At 42.1% G+C, this 23697-nt stretch overlaps 1 protein-coding gene across 3 annotated transcripts in view; it reads left to right on the top strand.

Annotated features, from left to right (window-relative positions):
- LOC111973377 (transmembrane protein 108) overlaps window positions 1–23697 on the top strand; it is a 297121-nt gene that overhangs the window by 85716 nt on the left and 187708 nt on the right. For 2 of the 3 annotated variants that reach the window (XM_024000721.2, XM_024000722.2), the window contains exons 3-5: window positions 8529–9749; window positions 10126–10280; window positions 13312–14825. In XM_024000721.2, coding sequence (XP_023856489.1) covers window positions 8529–9749; window positions 10126–10280; window positions 13312–13428 — 1493 coding nt within the window. In that variant the 3' untranslated portion in view covers window positions 13429–14825. Of the gene's footprint in view, window positions 1–8528; window positions 9750–10125; window positions 10281–13311; window positions 14826–23697 lie in introns of those variants that run through there. The other variant, XR_011480957.1, reaches the window with a different exon arrangement.

Below are 23697 nucleotides of genomic sequence, written 5' to 3'. Positions count from 1 at the left end.
ATTCAATGGGTGAGGAAGGCATTTTAAAAAATGTCCAGGCATCCTCTACTGACGGATGATGATATCCTTCCAGGATATCGGCCAGGTCGATTAGAAAGGCTGCTCGCTGAAGTGTTTCAGGAGCGTTTGACAGTGATGAGTGGAGGTCGTTTGACGCTGACCCATTACGGATGCAGGCAATGAGGCAGTGATCGCTGAGATTTTGGTTGAAAACAGCAGAGGTGTATTTGGAGGGCAAGTTTGTTAGGATGATATCTATGAGGGTACCCGTGTTTACGGAATTGGGGTGGTACCTGGTAGGTTCATTGATAATTTTGTGTGGGATTGAGGGCATCAAGCTTAGATTGTAGGGTGGCTGGGGTGTTAAGCTGTTAAAATTTAGGTCGCCTAGCAGCACGAGCTCTGAAGATAGATGGGGGCAATCAGTTCACATATAGTGTCCAGAGCACAGCTGGGGGCAGAGGTGGTCTATAGCAGGCGGCAACGGTGAGAGACTTGTTTTTAGAGAGGTGGATTTTTAAAAGTAGAAGTTCAAATTGTTTGGGAACAGACCTGGATGTAAACAGAACTCTGCAGGCAATCTTTGCAATAGATTGCAACACCCGCCCCTTTAGCCGTTCTATCTTGTCTGAAAATCTTGTAGTTGGGATGAAAATGTCAGAATTTTTGGTGGTCTTTCTAAGCCGGGATTCAGACACGGCTAAAACATCCGGGTTGGCAAGAGTGTGCTAAAGCAGTGAACAAAACAAAACTTAGGGAGGAGGCTTCTAATGTTACATGCATGAAGCCAAGGCTATTACGGTTACAGAAGTCATCAAAAGAGAGCGCTCTGGGATTAGGAGTGGAGCTAGGTACTGCAGGGCCTGGATTCACCTCTACATCACCAGAGGAACAGAGGAGGAGTAGGATAAGGGTACGGCTAAAAGCTATGAGAATTGGTCGTCTAGAACTTCTAGAGCAGAGAGTAAAAGGAAGTTTCTGGGGGCGATAAAATAGCTTAAAGGAATAATGTACAGACAAGGTATGGTAGGATGTGAATACAGTGGAGGTAAACCTAGGTATTGAGTGATGATGAGAGAGATATTGTCCTCTAGAAACATCATTGAAACCAGGTGATGTCATCGCATATGTGGGTGGTGGACTGTGAGGTTGGATATGGTATATGGAGCAGGGCTAGAGGCTCTCACAGTGAAATAAGCCAATAAACACTAACCAGAACAGCAATGGACAAGGCATATTTACATTAAGGAGAGGCATGCTTAATCGAGTGATCAATAAGGGTCCAGTGAGTAGAGGTTGGTTGGGGTCACGGCGATCCAGACAGCTGGCCGGGTAGATGGCTATCGGTAGCAAGATAGCATAGTATGGAAGTCTATTTGTAGATACCTCGTGCGTTTCCGTCGGTAGGTTAGTGGGGTTCCGTGTGGTAGAGGGGATCAATCCAAATTGGCAAAATAGATATAGTGACCCAAGAAAAAAAATAAAAATAATAATTATTATTATTATTACTACTCGAGTAAATGTCTAAAAGTATTTGGTTTTAAATACGTAAGTATCAAAAGTAAATGGAATTGCTAAAATGTACTTAAGAATCAATAGTAAAACAAATTATAAATAATTTTAACTTCCTTATATTAAGGAAACCATACGGCACAATTTTCTTAATTTTTTTTTTAACGGATAGCCAGGAGTACTCTAACACTCAGACATAATTTACAAACGAAGCATTTGTGTTTAGTGAGTCCGCCAGATCGGAGGCAGTAGGGATGATCAGGGATGTTCTCTTGATAAGTGTGTGAATTGGACCATTTTCCTGTAACGAGTACTTTTGGGTGTCAGGGAAAATGTATGGAGTAAAAAGTACATTATTTTCTTTACGAATGTAGTGAAGTTAAAGTTGCCATGAATATAAATAGTAAAGTACATACAGATACCCCCCAAAAAACGACTTAAGTAGTGTTTTAAAGTATTTACTTCACTACTTTACACCACTGAATGTGTATAGATTGATGAGGGGGGAAAAAAATAATTTTATACATTTTAGAATAAGGCTGTAATGTAACAAAATTTGGAAAAAGTCACGTGGTCTGAATACTTTCCGAATGCACTCTGTATCTCACTCGGTCAGGATATTTAAGCCTCCATATATCCACTAGTTCCAATGTATGCGCCTGCCTGCCCACCCACAGGCACGTTTGGGGAGCTACTTTATTCCATTCTATACTACTGTGTATTGTGTGTATTAGGTTCATGCCTCATGGTACCTCCTTTGCATTACATAAACAGCATTATAGTGTTGTGTACAATCTCAGAGGGCATTGGAGGCCAAGAGTGTTGCTTAGTTAGGACACTTACTCAGAGTCTTTACAGGGAGGCTTAGGGGCAGGAAACTGCCTATAGGGGATGAAGGACTCCCTCATTCCCCCAATGAACCCCTGGAGCTATCCTGTGTCTGGGGCTGCATCCCATTCCCTACAGAGTGCAGTACTTTTGACTTAAAGTAGTGCGCTATGTAGGGAATAGGGTACCATTTGGGACAGCCTGTGAGTCATTGCGAGTGTCTGTCTTATTGTAACGTATACAATGGGAGTCTAATAATAAACGGAACATCGAACAATATAACAAACACGAGTGGCGTATAGACATGAAACACATAAACAATACTGACTGGGGAAGGAACCTAAGAGTGCCAGATATAGGGGAGGTAATAAGTGAGGTAATGGAGTCCATGAGCAACAGCAGTAGCTCTAATCTAATGTCACTGCCAGACCAGGAGTGGGTGACTCACTGCCAGAAAAAAAGAAACATAACCTTTGATGAAAATGACGAGTTGAGCTGGAGAAATACTGTAGCTTGAGATGCCTCCTCGTTGTCCTTAGTATTCACTAACCCTCCGCACTGTTTGTAGTCACCAGTAGGCATACTTACATTCACATTACTGTATGGAACACTCACACAATTCAATTCAATAGATCTTTATTGTCTGGGAAGGAAAATTGAACACACTGCTATAGGAAAAGGAGGAGGGAGGGAGAGTGGGAGTTTGAGATTCGTGAGACTATTGTAGAGGATCTGCATGAATCCGTATCTATATCATACCATATAATCTGTGTTTGTGTGTGAGTGCATGCGTGTGCATGTGCTTCTCAAGAGAGATTAGATGACTTTCAAGTGATTTACTCAACCTCAACATAGCCTACCACACAAGTAATGAAGACACTTTTCWAAATATTGACTATTCACCGGACCGACAACGAACATCATGCAACATGTTTTGATGCTACCAAACTTAAAAGGTGTTTTGCCTCCTTTAAGATTTTATGAGCTACTCAATAAAACATGATGATCAGCGGGTTGCCAGATGAATATTAATAAGTATGTTTATTGCAGATGAGGAGGACCAGTGTGCGAGCAAGCGTGGGTGCATGTATGGGCGTGTGCAGAGTTGTGTGTGTCTGCGGAGTGTATTGCTGGAGCATGTGTAAGTATGTACGACGGATGTAAACTCTGTTGCCATTTTGTTGTCCGCGGAGCCGGAGCGCATGTATTTTCCAGGCTTTTCCCGACCGACCGAGGGCCGGGTTGCCAGGTAGTGTTGTGATAGCGGGGATTAGATCCTGATTGAGGGTTTGATTGAGGCCAGACTACTGCATGACAAACAGTGTTGCACACTATCACACTCCTGAAGTACAATGCTCCGGAACAACTGCTACTGTAAGTCTATAGCAGCAACATAGTAGCTATGGTTTACTAACAGCCCCCACAATGGACAACATAATATAGTAATCAATTCTACTCTGTGTGAATGGAACCATAGATAGCCTATATGTGACTGAGAGACATGTATATATGTATTAGTATGTTTGTGCATGTTGGAGGATGGAATACAGTAATAATGTGTTGAGGAGACCGGGGTGGAACATACCACCACCAGAGATCAACAATGGGCCAAAATATGAGGCAAATATTCCTGGGGTGGGTCAGACTATTTCTGTGAGACCATATGGTCTCCCTGCCTTACGGCCATCTCTCTGAGACCACCATTCATAAATCAAACTATCCTGTCTGTGTTATCTCCCAGTCATTGGTCACTCTGGAGTGTCTGGAGTAGGCTCCTCTATGCATTAGGGATGAGACAGGCTTGGTAAATGGAAAGCAGAGGAGAGAGGACCCTCTGATACAGTACCTAGCGAGCCAGAGCAGCTGTGTCCTAAATGGCACCCTATTCCCCACGTGCACCACTTTTGAATAGGATGTAATTTAGGACACGCACATATCGGGAGGAATATGATTTATGAGTTGAAGGCTGTGTTTAAACGCCTATTGGACTGGGGGAAATGAGTGTATAGGAATGTGTGATGCTGAATACTGGTAGATGACTGAGTTAAGATGGGTAATCAGTACAGTGTTTGAGATTGTGGACATGTGCTGGTGTGACTATGTTTTTTGTGGTATTTCACCCTCTTTATTACCCTTCTTTGTCCTTATACTCTCTTTTCTTTATCATTCTTATCTTATTTAATTTATTTATATATTTTCTTTTCTCCATCTGTACATATACACTACATGGCCGAAAGTAAGTGGAGATCCATTCAAGTTAGTGGATTTGGCTATTTCAACCACACCCGTTGCTGACAGGTGTATAAAATCGAGCACACAGCCGTGCAATCTCCATAGACAAACATTGGCAGTAGAATGGCCCATACTGAAGAGCTCAGTGACTTTCAACGTGGCACCGTCATAGGATTTTCCAAAAAGTCAGGTCGTCAAATGTATGCCCTGCTAGTGCTGCCCCAGTCAACTGTAATGCTGTTATTGTGAAGTTGAAACATCTGTCCTCGGTTGCAACACTCCCTACCAAGTTCCAAACGGTCTCTGGACGCAACGTCAACACAAGAACTGTTCTTCGGGAGCTTCATTAAATGGGTTTCCATGGCCGAGCAGCCGCACACAAGCCTAAGATCACCAATGAGCAATGCCAAGCGTCAGCTGGAGTGGTGTAAAGCTCGCCGCCAATTGACTTTGGAGCAGTGGAAACTCTGGAGTTCTCTGGAGTGATGAATCACGCTTTCCAATCAAGCAGTCCAATGGATTAATCTGGGTTTGGGGGATGCCAGTAGAACGCTACCTACCCCAATGCATAGTGCCAACTGTAAAGTTTGATGGAGGAGGAATAACGGTCTGGGGCTGTTTTTCATGGTTCAGGCCCCTTAGTTCCAGTAAAGGGAAATCTTAACGCTACAGCATACAATGACATTCTAGACGATTCTGTGCTTCCAACTTTGTGGCAACGTTTTGGGGAAGGCCCTTTCCTGTTTCAGCATGACAATTCCCCCATGCACAAAGCGAGGTCCATACAGAAATAGTTTGTCGAGATCGGTGTGGAAGAACTTGACTGGCCTGCCCAGAGCCCTGACCACAACCCCATCGAACACTTTTGTGAAGAATTGGAACGCCGACTGCGAGCCAGGTCTAAACGCCCAACATCAGTGCCTAACCTCACTAATGCTCTTGTGGCTCAATGGAAGCAAGTCCTCACAGCAATGTTCCAACATCTAGTGGAAAGCCTTCCAAATCAAATCTTATTGGTCACATACACATGGTTAGCAGATGTTAATGCGAGTGTAGCGAAATGCTTGTGCTTCTAGTTCCGACAGTGCAGTAATATCTAACTAGTAATCTAACAAATTCACAACGACTACCTTATACACACAAATATAAAGGGATGAATAAGAATATGTACATATACACTTGAAGTCGGAAGTTTACATACACCTTAGCCAAATACATTTAAACTCAGTTTTTCACAATTCCTGACATTTAATCAGAGTAAAAATTCTAGTTTTAAGTCAATTAGGATCACCACTTTATTTTAAGAATGTGAAATATCAGAATAATAGTAGATAGAATGATTTATTTCAACTTTTATTACTTTCATCACATTCCCAGTAGGTCAGAAGTTTACATGCACTCAATTAGTATTTGGTAGCATTGCCTTTAAATTGGGTCAAACATTTCTGGTAGCCTTCCCACAATAAGTTGGGCGAATTTTTGCCCATTCTTCCTGACTGCGCTGGTGTTACTGAGTCATGTTTGTAGGCCTCCTTGCTCGCACACGCTTTTTCAGTTCTGCCCAGAAATGTTCTATAGGATTGAGGTCAGGGCTTTGTGATGGCCACTCCAATACCTTGACTTTGTTGTCCTTAAGCCATTTTGCCACAACTTTGGAAGTTTGCTTGAAGTCATTGTCCATTTGGAAGTCCCATTTGTGACCAAGCTTTAACTTCCTGACTGATGTCTTGAGATGTTGCGTCAATATATCCACATAATTTTCCTCCCTCATGATGCCATCTATTTTGTGAAGTGCAACAGTCCCTCCTGCAGCAAAGCACCCCCACAACATGATGCTGCCACCCCCGTGCTTCACGGTTGGGATGGTGTTCTTCGGCTTGCAAGCGTCCCCCTTTTCCCTCCAAACATAATGATGGTCATTATGGCCAAACGGTTCTATTTTTATTTCATCAGACCAGAGGACATCTCTCCAAAAAGTATGATTTTTGTCCCCATGTGCAGTTGCAAACCATAGTCTGGCTTTTTTTAATGGCGATTTTGGAGCAGTGGCTTCTTCCTTGCTGAGCGGCCTTACAGGTTATGTCGATATAGGACTCGTTTTACTGTGGATATAGATACTTTTGTACCTGTTTCCACCAGCATCTTCACAAGGTCCTTTGCTGTTGTTCTGGGATTGATTTGCACTTTTCGCACCAAAGTACGTTCATCTCTAGAAGACAGAACGTGTCTCCTTCCTGAGCGGTATGATGGTCCCATGGTGTTTATACTTGCGTACTATTGTTTGTACAGATGAACGTGGTACCTTCAGACGTTGGAAATTGCTCCCAAGGATGAACCAGACTTGTGGAGGTCTACGATTTTTTTCTGAGGTCTTGGCTGATTTCTTTTGATTTTCCCATGATGTCAAGCAAAGAGGCACTGGGTTTGAAGAAAGGCCTTGAAATACATCCACAGGTACACCTCCAATTGACTCAAATTATGTCAATTAGCCTATCAGAAGCTTCTAAATCCATGACATCATTTTCTGGAATTTTCCAAGCTGTTTAAAGGCACAGGCAACTTAGTGTAGACTTCTGACCCACTGAAATTATGATACAGTGAGTTATAAGTGAAATAATCTGTCTGTTAACAATTGTTGGGAAAATTACTTGTGTTATGCACAAAGTAGATGTCCTAACCGACTTGCCAAAACTATAGTTTGTTAACAAGAAATGTGTGGAGTGGTTGAAAAAYGAGTTTTAATGGCCTAAGTGTATGTAAACTTCCGACTTCAACTGTATATATATTGATGAGCGATGGCCGTGCGGCATTGGCAAGATGCAGTAGATGGTATAGAATACAGTATATACATATGAGATGAGTAATGTAGGATATCTAGACATTATTAAAGTGGTGTTCTTTAAAGTGACTAGTGATACCTAAATCCATTTATTACATTTATCAGTGACAAGAGAGTTGAGTCTGTATGTTGGCAGCAGCCACTCTATGTTAGTGATGGCTGTTTAACAGTCTGATGGCCTTGAGATGGTCTCTCGGTCCCAGCTTTGATGCACCTGAACGGACCTCGCCTTCTGGATGATTAGCGGGTGAACAGGCAGTGGCTCGTCTGGTTGTTGTCCTTGATGATCTTTTTGGCCTTCCTTCCCGGAAGAGTGTGGTGTGTGGTGGTGTGTGTGTGTGTGTGTGTGTGTGTGTGTGTGTGTGTGTGTGTGTGTGTGTGTGTGTGTGTGTGTGTGTGTGTGTGTGTGTGTGTGTGTGTGTGTGTGTGTGTGTTGTGTTTAATACAGACTATCTAAAAAAAATAAGTGAAAATTCACAAATTATCCACTGGATTATGATTTATTTATAGCGGAGGTGCAAAAGCATCAGTTTGCTCCCCCTATTTTAATGTGCTCCTTGGCTCAGGCGACCAAGTGGACACAAGGCTGGTTGGCTCATCTCAGTGGCAAAAAGCAATAACTTTGCAGCTGTTTCTGATGAATAAATAATGCCATGCTGGTGGGTGGTAACATTCAAATATAACCCAGCCCTGAAATGAAACCTAGGCTGAAAATAAGTTGTACATCATATCAAAGGAAAAAACTAATAAAACCTGGATCACACGGATTTGCACTAAGTGGGTACTTCTGACTTGTCACTTCAAGCCCAAATACTGTATATTATACTTTGACTAAAACGATGACTTATTGACTTAAATTGTTGTGCAACATCATGGGTAAGCTCTGGCCATCGTCTTTCTGCTCGATTGAATCCAGCCCACGGTTGTAAGGTTCCTCCAGGACTCATAAACAGCCTATTGCCGCTTCTGGGGATCAGTGTTGGTGCCTCAATATTCCAAGCAGGGAACCTCAGGAGAAAGGGTAGACTGACCTACACATGCACGCACGCACACACCCACACACCTGTACGCAAGTACACACACACATTCTTTATAATAATTATCTCTCTCTCTGTAGGTGTTCTAGCGATCCTAGCTGTGCCAGTGGGAGTGGTGTTCTCTACCCAGGAGCTGTACCCCAGCTGGACCCCCGAGGACCCTGTCTCCATGTCAGCGCCCCACAACAGCCCCCCTAACCCGCTACTGCCTCTCCCAGACTGGCAGCAGGAGGACTCCAGCAGCAGGGACCCTTGGTCCCCCCAGGGAGGGGCACTGCCCACAGGCATCATCAAGCCCACCACAGCCCTCAGCTCCTGGGGCTGGCATCTAACCCACCACACCAGCCTGGCACACACTGTGACACCACCCAGTAAAGACAGCCTCATTCATGCTGCAGCTACTTTCAGTCCTAACACTGTGAACTCTGTGAGAGTCAACCAAGACCCTGGCCCTAGCTTTGTCAGCCCCAGTCCAGTCAAGCAGGCCCATTCCCCCAGCTCTGGTGCTCTCAACCCAGGCCACAGCTCTAATTCTCTCAGTGCAGACCAGGGCCTCTTGCCCAACTCAGTCAATCAAGCCCATAGCCCAGATAATGCTAATGTTAACCAGGGCAACAGCCCTCCTAGACCTCCCAGCTCTGCTGGCCAACAGAGTGAGGTAGCTCCAGCTGCAGTGGAGGGGGCTCCAGACTCTGGGTCTGCCCTGGCTCCTTCTTTGCCCAGCCCGCTCACAGAGAGAGAGGATACTCTGGGCCCGAAGCTTGGTGGTCCCCCGGCCCCCACACACACCCAGGAGCCTCAGGGGGGGGATTTCAAGGAGCCCACAGACCCCAGTCAGCAGGACTTCACCACTGAGCTGCAGCCTTCCTCTCTCTCCTCCTCTTCTTCCTCAGAGGATTCTGCTCTAGATCAGACCCTCAGGGAGCATGTTGAAGCCACGCCCGAGCTTTCCCGACCCCACGCCATCACCCTACGGGAGGTGCACCCACTGGTCAACGAGGACCCCACCCTGGAGCTCAAAACAGATGGCAATGTCACTTTTCATAGCGGCAGTGTGGAGGGCATCCCCGGCGAGGACCCCTCCTCCCAGTGGAACAGCTCGTCCGCTACGGAGCCCCCCTCCACGGCCAGTGGGAACTTTCTGAACCGACTGGTCCCCGCCACCACTGCAGACCCCTGGGGTCCTGGTAATGGCTCCGGCCCCGCTCTGGACTCACCGCTGTCCAGCACCACCATCTGCCTGAGCAAGATAGACATTGTGTGGATCGTGTTGGCCATCAGTGTGCCTGTGTCCTCGTGCTGTGAGTATCAAATAGCAACCTGATGAATGCTTTGATGTTGAAACATGTTGGTTTTTGTTGATAACAAAGCCCTTTATATCAAATGTCCATTTCCCTCTATTAGGGATGAATATATATTGTACAATTTAAGTATAAACTCAAAGCCTCTTAGTGAACCATATCAAAGGCAAAGAGGTTAGAGAAATTGTGTTTGAGTCAGTAGGAGGCTGACCACCACTTTTAGGAGGCTGAGATCACGTTCACACCATCCAACCTGTCCACTGAGACAATGTGATACATAATGAAAGAGCTGGACTGAGGTTCTATCGTTTTAGAGGCTGTACTGACTTTGCCTCCCTCCTTCCTCCATCCTCCCTCCCTTCCTCTCCCCCTTCAGCTGTGCTGCTGACCATGTGCTGTATGAGGAGGAAGAAGAAGTCTTCAAATCAGGAGAACAACCTGAGCTACTGGAACAATGCCATCACCATGGACTACTTCAACAGGCACGCTGTGGAGCTGCCCCGGGAAATCACGTCCCTTGACAATGCTGAGGTACACACAGTCCTGAGACTGACTGCCACTTGTATTATTAGACCAAAGAGAACTTCCTGTAGGATATGAGAAATGTTACACTTGAGGGGAAGGGCCTGTATATAATGTTATTGCTAAGTTACAGCCCCGAGTCTGGCACTCAATTGGTTTAGAGAGGACTTATTATTTAAGTGAAAGGGCTTATATGTAATGTTGTTGTGAAGCCTTGATTCAGCATGGTATAATGGACATTTAGTCCAATTGATATAAGCTGTGTGATGGCATAGATTAGAGTTTAGAAATACCAAGGGATTTGATGAATATGGAACCTATATTCATACAGGAATTACAATGTTGGGCTTTGTTCAACTTGACATGAATTCAGTGATGATACAGAAAATGTCAATCAGCGAGTCAAGTGTTGTTGCCAAGTAGCTAGAGTACTTTAGTAGACATTAGGTCAACATGTGGTTACAGTGGACTATATATATATATATATATATATATATATATATATATATATATAATAGTTAAGACATCAAATCTATAAAATAGCACTCATATATAGTGCTAAATAGAATCATGTAGTAACCAAAAAAGTGTTAAACAAATCAAAATATATTTTATATTTGAGATTCTTCAAAGTAGCCACCCTTTGCCTTGATGATAGCTTTGCACACTCTTGGCATTCTCTCAACCAGCTTCATGAGGTATTCACCTGGAATGCATTTCAATTAACAGGTGGGCCTTGTTAAAAGTTCATTTGTGGAATTTCTTTCCTTCTTAATGCGTTTGAGCCAATCAGTTGTGTTGTGACAAAGTAGGGGTGGTATACAGAAGATAGCCCTATTTATTAAAAGAACAAGTCCATATTATTGCAAGAACAGTTCAAATAAGCAAAAAGAAACAACAGTCCATCAATCCGGAAAATTTCAAGAACTTTGAAAGTTTCTTCAAGTGCAGTCGCAAAAACCAACAAGCGCTATGATGAAACTGTCTCTCATGAGGACCGCCACAGGAAAGGAAGACCCAGAGTTACCTCTGCTGCAGAGGATGAATTCATTAGAGTTACCAGCCTCAGAAATTGCAGCCCAAATAAATGCTTCACAGAGTTCAAGTAACAAACACATCTCAACATCAACTGTTCAGAGGAGAATGCGTGAATCAGCCCTTCATGGTCAAATTGCTGCAAAGAAACCACTACTAAAGGACACCAATATGAAGAAGAGACTTGCTTGGGCCAAGAAACATGAGCAATGGACATCTTTATGAGACGCAGAGTAGGTGAACGGATAATCTCCGCATGTGTGGTTCCCACCATGAAGCATGGAGGAGAAGGTGTGATGGTGCGGGGTGCTTTGCTGGTGACACTGTCAGTGATTTATTTAGAATTCAAGGCACACTTAACCAGCATGGCTACCACAGCATTCTGCAGCAATACGCCAGCCCATCTGGTTTGCGCTTAGTGGGACTATCATTTGTTTTTCAACAGGACAATGTCCCAAAACACACCTCCAGGCTGTGTAAGGGCTATTTGACCAAGGAGAGTGATGGAGTGCTGCATTAGATGACCTGGCCTCCACAATCACGCAACCTCAACCCAATTGAGATGGTTTGGGATGAGTTGGACCGCAGAGTGAAGGAAAAGCAGCCAACAAGTGCTCAGCATATGTGGGAACTCCTTCAAGACTGTTGGAAAAGAATCTCTTTGAAGAATCTCAAATATAAAATAGATTTTGATTTGTTTAACACTTTTTTGGTTACTACATGATTCCATATGTGTTACTTCATAGTTTTGATTTCTTCACTATTATTCTGCAATGTAGAAAATAGTACAAATAAAGAAAAACCCTTGAATGAGTAGGTGTGTCCAAACTTTTGACTGGTGCTCTATATATGTGGACTATAGTGCCATCTGCTGTAAGATTAATGGTAAAGCTAAAATGTTCCACTTCGACGAATCATTTTGGTGTAATTTTTAGACCTTTTTAGCTTATCCTTTATTTAGTCCATCACATTTCAGTTCACTCTATTGACATATTTGTGTTGCTATGAAATCAGTAAGTCTTATCGGGCTATCTTCTCATCTGCATACTGACCACACTGCTATTTCTGGTTTGTCCTCTTTTTTTGTTCCCTCTACATCGCTTTCTCTCTCCGTCCATCTCTCCTCTGGTGGTGCAGGAGTGGATGCCGAGGTTGGAACATGTTTAGAATGCTCGTGGTGACACACAGGTGTTGTGTTGCGTCCCTGTTTTATTCCTCCTCTCACTGGAGCTTTGCCTCATCCCTTCCTCCCTCCATCCATATTGTTCTTTCCTAAAGTGCCTCTAGCTTGTCTGGTGCTGTTACCGTAGGGATGAATTGTGAATAGATTTATCTCTATGGCCGTTACAGTCCATTTCTATTGCTTATTTCTCCTGAATAGCCTTTTTCCAGTGCAACCTAGAATATCTATATATAGTACTATATATAGTAATTTGTTTCTGTTAGGGTTTGGGGTATTGCCAGTTAGAATGTACCTCTCTTTTTCTCCTCTCTTTCTGTAGGGCTCGTACTTCTGAATCMCCGTGTTGGGTTTTTTTCAGCTTTTTCTCCGCCACCCCCCACCCCATGTTCTGTCTTTTAGCTGAGCAACCGTCACTATTTCTCTCTCCTCTTTCTCTCTCCCTCTGCTGTGTTGCGTTTTCTGCTGAGTCACCCCTCCTTTGCCCTTCTTTCTTTCTTTTCTCTGTCATTGGCGCCTGTTCATCTACCGTCTCTCCTTCCCTCTATTTTTCTCTCTGTGTGTTCTCTCTGCTAGCGTAATCATTCAGCCATCTTTTGTCCTCATGGGAATGGTTTGTGTCTGCCAAGTCACAAAACACTCTGCCCTGAATCTCACTAGCCTTTAGAATCAGCTAGTATTTCTCTTCTATAGTGTGTACCTGGCATGAATCATGCCCATTTATGTGATGTAGTGTCATGCTAATGTGTATGTTGTGTGTGTGTGTGTGTGTGTGTGTGTGTGTGTGTGTGTGTGTGTGTGTGTACATGCGTGTGTGTGTTCCAGGAGCAGGAGACGTGTCTACCCCCTAACGGGGACTACAGCGACAGCGGGGTGGTGCTGGTTAACCCTTTCTGCCAGGAGACCTTGTTCATCAACAGAGAGAAGTCCTGCTACATCTAGAGAGGMGGGACGCTGGTCTTGTGGCCATGTCCTGAAACCACCAATACAAGACTGTCAAAAATAAAAGTTTGACTTTCAAAATTAAAGTCCCCYGCCACTGCTTTCTCCCTATTCTCCCYCCACTGTCATTTTTATATATGTGGTAAATCTTCAGAGACTCCCACTTTATACTGTACATTATGAATATATAGACAAGACTAAGAGAAGAGCTAATAASAGACAGTATTTACTATGAGGGTGCGCCCGCATATTTTTCTGATGTACATTTTCTACAAATGCTTAATTGTGATAAGGGTTTTTATGTCTTTATAAACCACTGAGTGTGTGTGATTTCCATTTTGTTACAGTGGCTTGATGGTGAGAACATTGTGGACGTGGCCACTTGAATTCTGCTTTAGAGAGAAGATATTCTGTAAGAACGTTGTGTTTCATTTTCTTTTTAATCAAACCCCAAATAATCACTGAAAATCCTGTTGAACTTGAATTCTGTACCTACGAGATTTAGGGCAATGTTTGTGAGACCAGGTTTTAGTAGAGGCAATGGAGGTGTTATAATTTGAACTGCCTCTGTAGTATGGGGACTGTCTGTCTGTGTCTCTCTCTTTGTCTCTCTCTCTCTCTGCCTCTTTGGCGCTCTCTCTCTCTCTCTGCCTCTTTGCCTCTCTCTCTCTCTCTCTCTGCCTCTTTGCCTCTCTCTCTCTCTGCCTCTTTGCCTCTCTCTCTCTCTATTTGTGTTATGGAGTAGATTCTGGTTTTGGCACTCAATGAGGTTTGTTTAACGTCTAAACTTTACTAAATATTTTGAGACCAAACGTATTGTAACCTCCCTCCATAAGTACAGTATTTGTCCCGGAGCGTAAACTATGTTTATTACTGTAATGTATAGATATTGAATGATATTCTATTTAATTTCTGGTTGTAGAAATTAAAAAGTCAGTAGAAATCATGACCAATGAAAATACTGAGATAATATTTTATCCTGAATATTTACTGTGAGCTCATACAGTGGCAGTTTAATCCAACATAYGTATTTTGTTTCATTATCAAATCAATTTCAGTTTGTCATGCTTTACTTTTGCTTTGTCACATATTTATATTTGCTAAATGCTGCCTCTGTTACGGCGTCTGTTTGTCACATTGTGAAACGCTGATCTGTTAAATCATACTTCCCTGTGTTTGAAGATTTTGTTGAATTATCTTTTTGTTGAATATGTTGTCAATCTACTGGATGTATGTCGCTGCAATGGGCATGTGGTGCCATACCAGAGAAAGTGTATTTTGTTACATGTAGAATGGAGAGGAGGGGCAGTATCTTTGGTCCACCGTCATGTATTTTTTGTATCGTAGCATAACACAGTACTTTTTACAGCTGAGCAATAAAAGACAAAAGCGTTTAACGTTCTCTGTGTTTTACTGACTATACATGTGTTTTACTCCTTCCACTCATCAATGAAGACTGTAATGACGCTTGTTATTGTTGCATATTAACAGCATAGTCCTCCTGAGAAAGTGTTTGTGCCACTGCCAAGTGTAAGCTGGGATAAAACTAATTCATATTTTTGGTCTTTTATTTTGTCAACCTTTATTTTAATTGACCATGAACACCTGCTTGCTGACCCCAGCTAAACCATTGACTGTTCTAGAATGTTCTCTGTTCATCTATGCTGGATCTGGCCAGTGGCCATTCTATACACATGGCCTCACTGTCATTGGAAAAAGCCTACACTTTGCTAATGCTTATCTAGAGAGCTTCACTACTTGGAGTTCATTAATGAGCTGTCACTTTCTCCTCCCAAGCCCAAAAAAAACACTTCAATATATTACRAATTCAAATACGAGATATACTTTTCTATTATATCTTAAAAGGTGCAATATGCAGAAATCTCTCCGCCATTTCCTGGTTGCTAAAATTCTAATAGTTCACATAATTTCAGTTCATGTGACAAAACAAGCTGTCATTGTGTGGAGATTGTACCATCTCAACCGCTGTGAAATATATTTTCCATAACCAACAATATTGTATTTACAGCTRTTTGAAGCTGGTGTACAAAACTAAAAGTAAAAGATGCAAAAACTAAAACATAAGAATGGGAAGCATAGAAATAGYGCACATAGAACAGATCTACTGCTTCTCAGACTGGCTTTCAACGAGAAGACAGATTGATAACACATTTCTATGTGAACTGGTTCGGGACGTACAGCTTCAGTACACTATACGTATACTATCATTTAACTTAAACACACTTATTAAATGTGTACTTTAAATTAATTGTTTTTCAGTGTTTAGTATACTACAGTGAGCTCCAAAAGCATTGAGACAGTGATAAATGTGTTGTTGTTTCGGCTCTGTACTCCAGCACTTTGGATTTGAAATGATGCAATGACTATGAGGTTGTATGCATTTGCTGTTTGTTTTGGTTCTTTCAGATTATTTTGTGCCCAATCGAAATGAACGGTAAATAATGTATTGTGACATGTTGGAGTCACCTTTATTGTAAATCAGAATATAATATGTTTCCTGTCTCTTATACACATCTAGATGTGTATAAGAGACAGRYAYACAGTGGTSGAAAAARKWMCYMAMWKTYATMCTTGAGTAAAAGTAAAGATAACTTAATAGAAAATTACTCAAGTAAAAGTGAAAGTCACCCAGTAAAATACTACTTGAGTAAAAGTCTGATACTTAATAGAAAATTACTCAAGTAAAAGTGAAAGTCACCCAGTAAAATACTACTTGAGTAAAAGTCTAAAAGTATTTGGTTTTAAATATACTTAAGTATCAAAGTAAATGTAATTTCTAAACTATACTTAAGTATTAAAAGTAAAAGTATAAATCATTTCAAAGTCCTTATATTAAGCAATCCAAACGGCACCATTTCTTTCTTTATTTTTATTTACAGATAGCCAGGGGCACACTCCAACACTCAGACATAATTTACAAACGAAGCATGTGTGTTTAGTGAGTCTGCCAGATCAGAGGTGGTAGGGATGACCAGGGATGTTCTCTTGATAAGTGTGTGGATTGGACCATGTTCCTGTCCTGCCAAGCATTCAAAATGTAACAAGTACTTTGTGGTGTCAGGAAAAATGTATGGAGTAAAAAGTACATTATTTTCTTTAGGAATGAAGTGAAAGAAAAAATAAATAGTTAAGTACAGATACCCCAAAAAACTACAATATGTAAGTAGTACTTTAAAGTATCTTTACTTAAGTACTTTACAACACTGGGGACGAAATACTTAACTTTTTACCACGTTAATACACATAAGTGAATTTGTCCCAATACTTTTAGTCCCGTAGAACGGTGGTACTATGCCCAAAAAGTGCTGCAATTTTGAAACCCAATATGGATTGAAATACCCTCAAATTAAAGCTGACAGTCAGMACTTTAACCTCAAAGTCATTGTATAATTTCAAAGTTCTGGAGTACAGAGCCAAAACTACAAAAAATGTGTCACTATCCCAATACTTTTGGAGCTCACTATCATAACACTTAAGCACACGTATTAAAAGAGTACTTCAATTTCATATGCTTCAATTGTAATAGAGTATATTAATTCAAAATACACTTGTAATTGTTTTTAAGTTGAGGCATTCCCAGTAAAACATTAAAACAATCAAGCAACCCAGAAAAGTGCTAAAAATAGCCCATAYTAACATATGCAGCCTGAGAAATAAGGTCCATGAAGTCAATAACTTGCTTGTAACAGATAACATGCATATCTCTGAAACTCACTTAGATAATACCTTTGATGATACAGTGGTAGCAATACATGGTTATAACATCTACCGAAAAGACGGAAATGCAACAGGGGCGGTGTTCAGAACCACATCCCTGTAAAGCTTAGAGACGATCTAATGTTAAATACTGTTGAAGTAATATGGCTACAGGTTCATCTGCCTCACCTAAAGCCCATTCTTGTGGGAAGCTGCTATAGACCAAGTGCTAACAGTCAGTATCTGGATAATATGTGTGAAATGCTTGRTAATGTATGTGATATCAACAGAGAAGTATATTTTCTGGRTGATTTAAATATTGACTGGCTATCATCAAGCTGCCCACTCAAGAAATAACTTCAAACTGTAACCAGTGCCTGCAACCTGGATCAGGTTGTCAGTCAACYTACCAGAGTAATTACAAACAGCACAGGAATTAAATCAACMTGTATTGATCACATCTTTACTAATGCAGCAGAACTTGGCTTTAAAGYAGTATCCAAATCCATAGGATGTAGTGATCACAATATAATAGCCATATCTAGGAAAACCAAAGTTCCAAAAKCTGGGCCTAACATAGTGTATAAGAGGTCATATATTAAGCTTTGTAGTGATTCATATRTTGATGAATATTTGCTGATCTGTGGTGTGTAATGAGGAGCAACCAGACGCTGCACTTAACACATTTATGAAATTGCTTATTCCAGTTACTAATAAGCACGCACTCATTAGGAAAATGACTGTAAAAACTGGTAAATCCCCTTGGATTGATGAGGAATTTAAAAATTGTATGGTTGATAGGGATGAGGCAGAAGGTATGGCAAATAAGTCTGGCAGCCCAACTGATTGGTAAACGTACTGCAAATTAAGAAAATAATAAGAATTAAGAATTAAGAATTAAGAAATAATGTGACTAAACTCAATAAAAAATAAACTATACTATGAAACAAAGAATGATAGTGAAAAGCTTTGTGTCACCTTAAATGACATTTGAATCAGATGGCTTATTCATCACAAAGCCCACTGATACTGCCAACTACTTGAATGTCTTTTTCATTAGCAAGATTAGCAAACTTAGGGATGACATACCAGCAACAAATGCTGACACTATACATCCAAGTATATCGGACCAAATTATGAAAGACAAGAATTGTACTTTTGAATTCCGTAAAGTCAGTGTGGAAGGGGTGAAGAAATTATTGTTGTCTATGAACAATGACAAGCCACCGGGGTCTGACAATCTGGATGGAAATTTACTGAGGATAATAGCAGACGATATTGCCACTCCTATTTGCCACATCTTCAATTTAAGCCTACTAGAAAGTGTGTGCCCTCAGGCCTGGAGGGAAGCTAAAATCAATTCCGATACCTCAAAAGATAGGAAAGTCCCCTATACTGGCTCAACATAGCCAACCAATCAGCCTGTTACCAACCCTAGTAACTTCTGAAAAAATAGTGTTTGACCAGATACAACGTTATTCACAGTAAACAAATTGACAACAGACTTTCAGCACGCTTATAAGGAAGGACACTCAACAAACATAGCACTTACACAAATAACGAGGAGATGATTGTGAGACTACAGGAAAAAGAGGACAGAGCACACCCCATTCTCATCGACGAGGCTGCAGTGGAGCAGTTGAGAGCTTCAAGTTCCTTGAACCTATTCCGTCAGGGAGACTGAAAAGACTTGCATGGGTCCTCAGATCCTCAAAAGGTTCTACACGCTGCAACATCGAGAGCATCCTGACTGGTGTGCATACTGCCTGGTATGGCAACTGCTCGCCTCCGACCGCAAAGCACTACAGAGGGTAGGGAGAACGGCCCAGTACATCATGGGGCCAAGCTACCTGCCAATCCAGGACCTCTTATACCAGGCGGTGTCAGAGGAAGGCCCTAAAAATTGTCAAAGACTACAGCCACCTAATCATAGACTGTTCTCTCTGCACCGCACGGCAAGCGGTACCGGAGCGCCAAGTCTAGGTCCAAAGTTTCTAAACAGCTTCTAACCCCAAGACATAAGATCTCTGAACATCTAATCAAATGGCTACCAGAATACTTGCATTGCCCCCTTCTTTACACCGCTGCTACTCTCTGTTGTTATCATCTATGCATAGTACACTTTAATAACTCTACACATGTACATATACCTATAACACGGTGCCCCCGCACATTGACTCTGTACCTGTACCCCCTGTATATAGTCTCGCTATTGTTATTTTACTGCTGCTCTTTAATTACTTTTACTTTTATTTCTTATTCTTATCCGTATTTTTTAAAATTGCATTGTTGTTAGGGGCTCGTAAGTAAGCTTTTCACTAAGGTCTAACCCTGTTGTATTCGGCGCATGTGACTGATCAAATTTGATTTGATTTGGCTGAGAGAAATTGATGATAAAATGATTGTGGGGGCTATCTTGTTAGACTTCAGTGGCTTTTGACATTATCGTCATCATAGTCTGCTGCTGGAAAAACGTATGTTTTTGGCTTTACACCCCCTGCTATAATGTGGATAAAGAATTACCTGTCTAACAGAACACAGAGGGTGTTCTTTAATGGAAGCCTTCCAACAATATCCAGGTAGAATCAGGGCGTCCCAGGGCAGCGTTCTAGGCTTACCTTTTTCAATCTTTACTAACATATGCCATGACTTTGAGTAAAGCCAGTGTTGTTATGTATGCGGATGACTCAACACTATACACGTCATCTACTACAGGGAGTGAAATCCCGGAAAACTCAAATCAAATGTTATTTGTCACATAACATGGTTAGCAGGTGTTAATGCGAGTGTAGCGAATTTTCATGCTTCTAGTTCCGACCATGCAGTAACATCTAACAAGTATCTAACAATTTCACAACACTACCTTATACACAAAGTGTAAAGAATGAATAAGAATATGTCAATAAAAAATAAATATGGATGAGCGATGGCCGAACGGCATAGGCAAGATGCAGTAGATGGTATAGAGTACAGTATATAATTTGAGATGAGTAGTGTAGGGTATGTAAACATTATATAAAGTGGCATAGTTTAAAGTGACTAGTGATACATTTATTACATCCAATTTTTTTATTATAAAGCGGCTAGAGATTGAGTCAGTAGTTGGCAGCAGCCACTCAATGTTAGTGATGGCTGTTTAACAGTCTGATGGCCTTGAGATAAAAGCTGTTTTCAGTCTCTCGGTCCCAGCTTTGATGCACCTGTACTGACCTCGCTTCTGGATGATAGCGGTGTGAACAGGCAGTGGCTCGGGTGGTTGTTGTCCTTGATGATCTTTTTGGCCTTCCTGTGACATCGGGTGGTGTAGGTGTCCTGGAGAGCAGGTAGTTGGCCCACGGTGATGCGTTGTGCAGACCTCACTACCCTCTGGAGAGCCTTACGGTTGTGGGCGGAGCAGTTGCCGTACCAGGCGGTGATACAGCCTGACAGGATGCTCTTGATTGTGCATCTGTAAAAATTGTTTTTGGTGATAAGCCGAATTTCTTCAGCTTCCTGAGGTTGAAGATGCACTGTTGCGCCTTCTTCAACACGCTGTCTGTGTGGGTGGACCATTTCAGTTTGTCCATGATGTGTACGCCGAGGAACTTAAAACTTTCCACCCTCTCCACTGATTAAAAGCAGGGGTTCGCGCTTTCAGTTTTGCACGAATGCTGCCATCAATCCACGGTTTCTGGTTGGGGAAGGTTTTAATAGTTGCTGTGGGTGCAACATCACCGATGCACTTGCTAATATACTTGCTCACCGAATCAGCGTATTCATCAATGTTGTTGTCCAACGCTATGCGGAACATATCCCAGTCCACGTGACTTAACAAAGATCTGCAGTTATTTTCAGAATGKGTGGCAAGGAATAAGTTAGTCCTAAATATTTCAAAAACKAAAAGCATTGTATTTGGGACWAAACATTCACTAAACCCTAAACCTCAACTAAATCTTGTAATAAATAATGTGGAAATTGAGCAAGTTGAGATGACTAAACTGCTTGGAGTTACCCTAGATTGTAAACTGTCATGGTCAAAACATATTGATACTATAGTAGCTAAGATTGGAAGAAGTATGTCCATTATAAAGCGCTGCTCTGCCTTCTTAACAACACTATCAACAAGGCAGGTCCTACAGGCCCTAGTTTTGTCGCACCTTGACTACTGTTCAGTTGTGTGGTCAGGTGCCACAAAAAATWWAATTGCAATTGGATTCCAGGAAGAGTAGCTGCTGCCKTGGCAATAAATACAAAATAGATTTTTTTAAATGAAACTCTGAGTGATCAAGTACMCTACAAGTACACTCTTAGAAAAAAGGGTTCCAAAAGGGTTCTTCAGCTGTCCCCATAGGAGAACCCCTTTTGGTTCCAAGTAGAACGCTTTTGGGTTCCATGTAGAACGCTCTGTGGGTTTGTCATGGAACCCAAAAGGGTTCTAGATGGAACCAAAATTGGTTATTCAACAGCCKAGGAACCATTTTAGGTTCTAGATAGCACCTTATTTTCTAAGAGTTGTGGCAGATCAGGGGGTCTGGTCAAGACATTTACACAGATTAGACACRGACAGAATTGTATTAGCTCGGTTTCAAGGGTGTTTACAAACAAGGGGAAAATAATAGGTCTCCTTCAGGAGGCCTCCTCYGGGATACCGTCTTCTGGGCTCCGGTGTCTTGATGTGTCCTGTGGGGAACAAAACCAAGCTCCCTCCGTTATCTCTGGTACTGAGCACGACTATACTGTAGTAACCTCTCTTCCCCCAGTCACCACCCCTGTGTGCTGCCCTTCTGGCAGCTTTATGGGACTCATCCAGCTGGTAAGCAATCAGTCCCTAGATTACTCACAAACAACAATCAGCCCCAATTAGTCCTGGCTGGAGAGCCTGTCGAGACCTGGCACATTCAGCAGAGGGAGCCATCACCGCGTGATATAGACTCCATCTGTCACCAGGCCTTGATGAGTCTTCCCTGGTGGCKAACCTGCTGTATGCCACAGAGTGTATAGTTTCTGTGCCAATAATGAGTTTCAATGTACTTTCTAAATTCCTATTCAGAAGAGTGCYGAGAAAAATAACATTTACAACATCTAAATTTCCATCCAATTGGCRACARATTTTCATGCAAATATTCTAAAATACGCATAAAGAAAATATGTGGATTTTCCCACCAGTGGTGTGTTTCCACCRAACTGAATTGTTGTGGATAAAAATCAGTGCATGATGACTAGGGCACACAAAATATACTTTTTYGCTTAAATTGTCATGTACCAAATAGAAATCTAAAGTTCATGTGTTTCTATTGCATTTAAAACCTATTCGATAGTTTTGTCACAAAAACTGTTGCTTTAAATAGCTAATGCGCCTATTCTGGTTTTGGCACATGCGCTCTAGCCAACAGCTCACAGATACAGTGTGGATAGGCTGTGCGGGTTGGCTAGTCTACATGACGAGATTATTATCGATAAGAAAGATAATATTTTTATTGGTCAAACGGCAGCCAAGCATTGATCATCGGGTCACCAGAATAAGACCCTCAAAATTCAAATCAAATTTTATTGGTCACATACACATGGTTAACAGATGTTATTGCGAGTATAGCAAAATTCTTGTGCTTCTAGTTCCGACAGTGCGGCAATATCTAGTAATCTAACAATTYCACAACATCTACCTAATACACACAAATCTAAGTAAAGGAATGGAATAAGAATATATACATATAAATATATGGATGAGCAATGGCCGAGGAGCAGCATCGACAAGATGTAATAGATGGTTTAAAATACAGTATATACATATGAGATGAGTAATGCAAGACATGTAAACATTATTAAAGTGACATTAATAAAGTGACTAGTGATCCATTTATTAAAGTGGCCAATGATTTCAAGTCTGTATATAGGCAGCAGCCTCTCTGTGTTAGTGATGGCTTTTTAACAGTCTGATGGCCTTGAGATAGAAGCTGTTTTTCAGCCTCTCGGTCCCAGCTTTGATGCACAGGCAGTGGCTGTGGTGAACAGGCAGTGGCTGTGGTGGTTGTTGTCCTTGATGATCTTTTTGGCCTTCCTGTGACATCGGGTACTGTAGGTGTCCTGGAGGGCGGGGAGTTTGCCCCCGGTGATGCGTTGTGCGGACCGCACCACCCTCTGGAGAGCCTTGTGGTTGTGGACGGTGCAGTTGCCATACCAGGCGGTGATACATACCGACAGGATGCTCTCATTTGTGCATCTGTAAAGGTTTGTGATGGTTTTAGGTGACAAGCCAAACATTTTCAGCCTCCTGAGGTTGAAGAGACGCTGTTGCGCCTTCTTCACCACGCTGTCTGTGTGGGTGGACCATTTCAGTTTGTCCGTGATGTGTGCGCAGAGGAACTTTCCACCTTCTCCACTGCTGTCCCGTCGATGTGGATAGGGGGATGCTCCCTCTGCTCTTTCCTGAAGTCCACGATCATCTCCTTTGTTTTGTTGATATTGAGTGAGAGGTTGATTTCCTGACACCACACTCCGAGTGCCCTCACCTCCTCCCTATAGGCTGTCTCGTCGTTGTTGGTAATCAAGCCTACTACTGTTGTGTCATCTGCA

This window comes from Salvelinus sp. IW2-2015, linkage group LG14, assembly GCF_002910315.2.
Source record: "Salvelinus sp. IW2-2015 linkage group LG14, ASM291031v2, whole genome shotgun sequence".
Lineage (NCBI taxonomy): Eukaryota > Metazoa > Chordata > Actinopteri > Salmoniformes > Salmonidae > Salvelinus > Salvelinus sp. IW2-2015.
The sequence above is the reverse complement of the archived record's forward strand: the minus strand, read 5'-3'. Positions and strand labels throughout refer to the sequence as shown.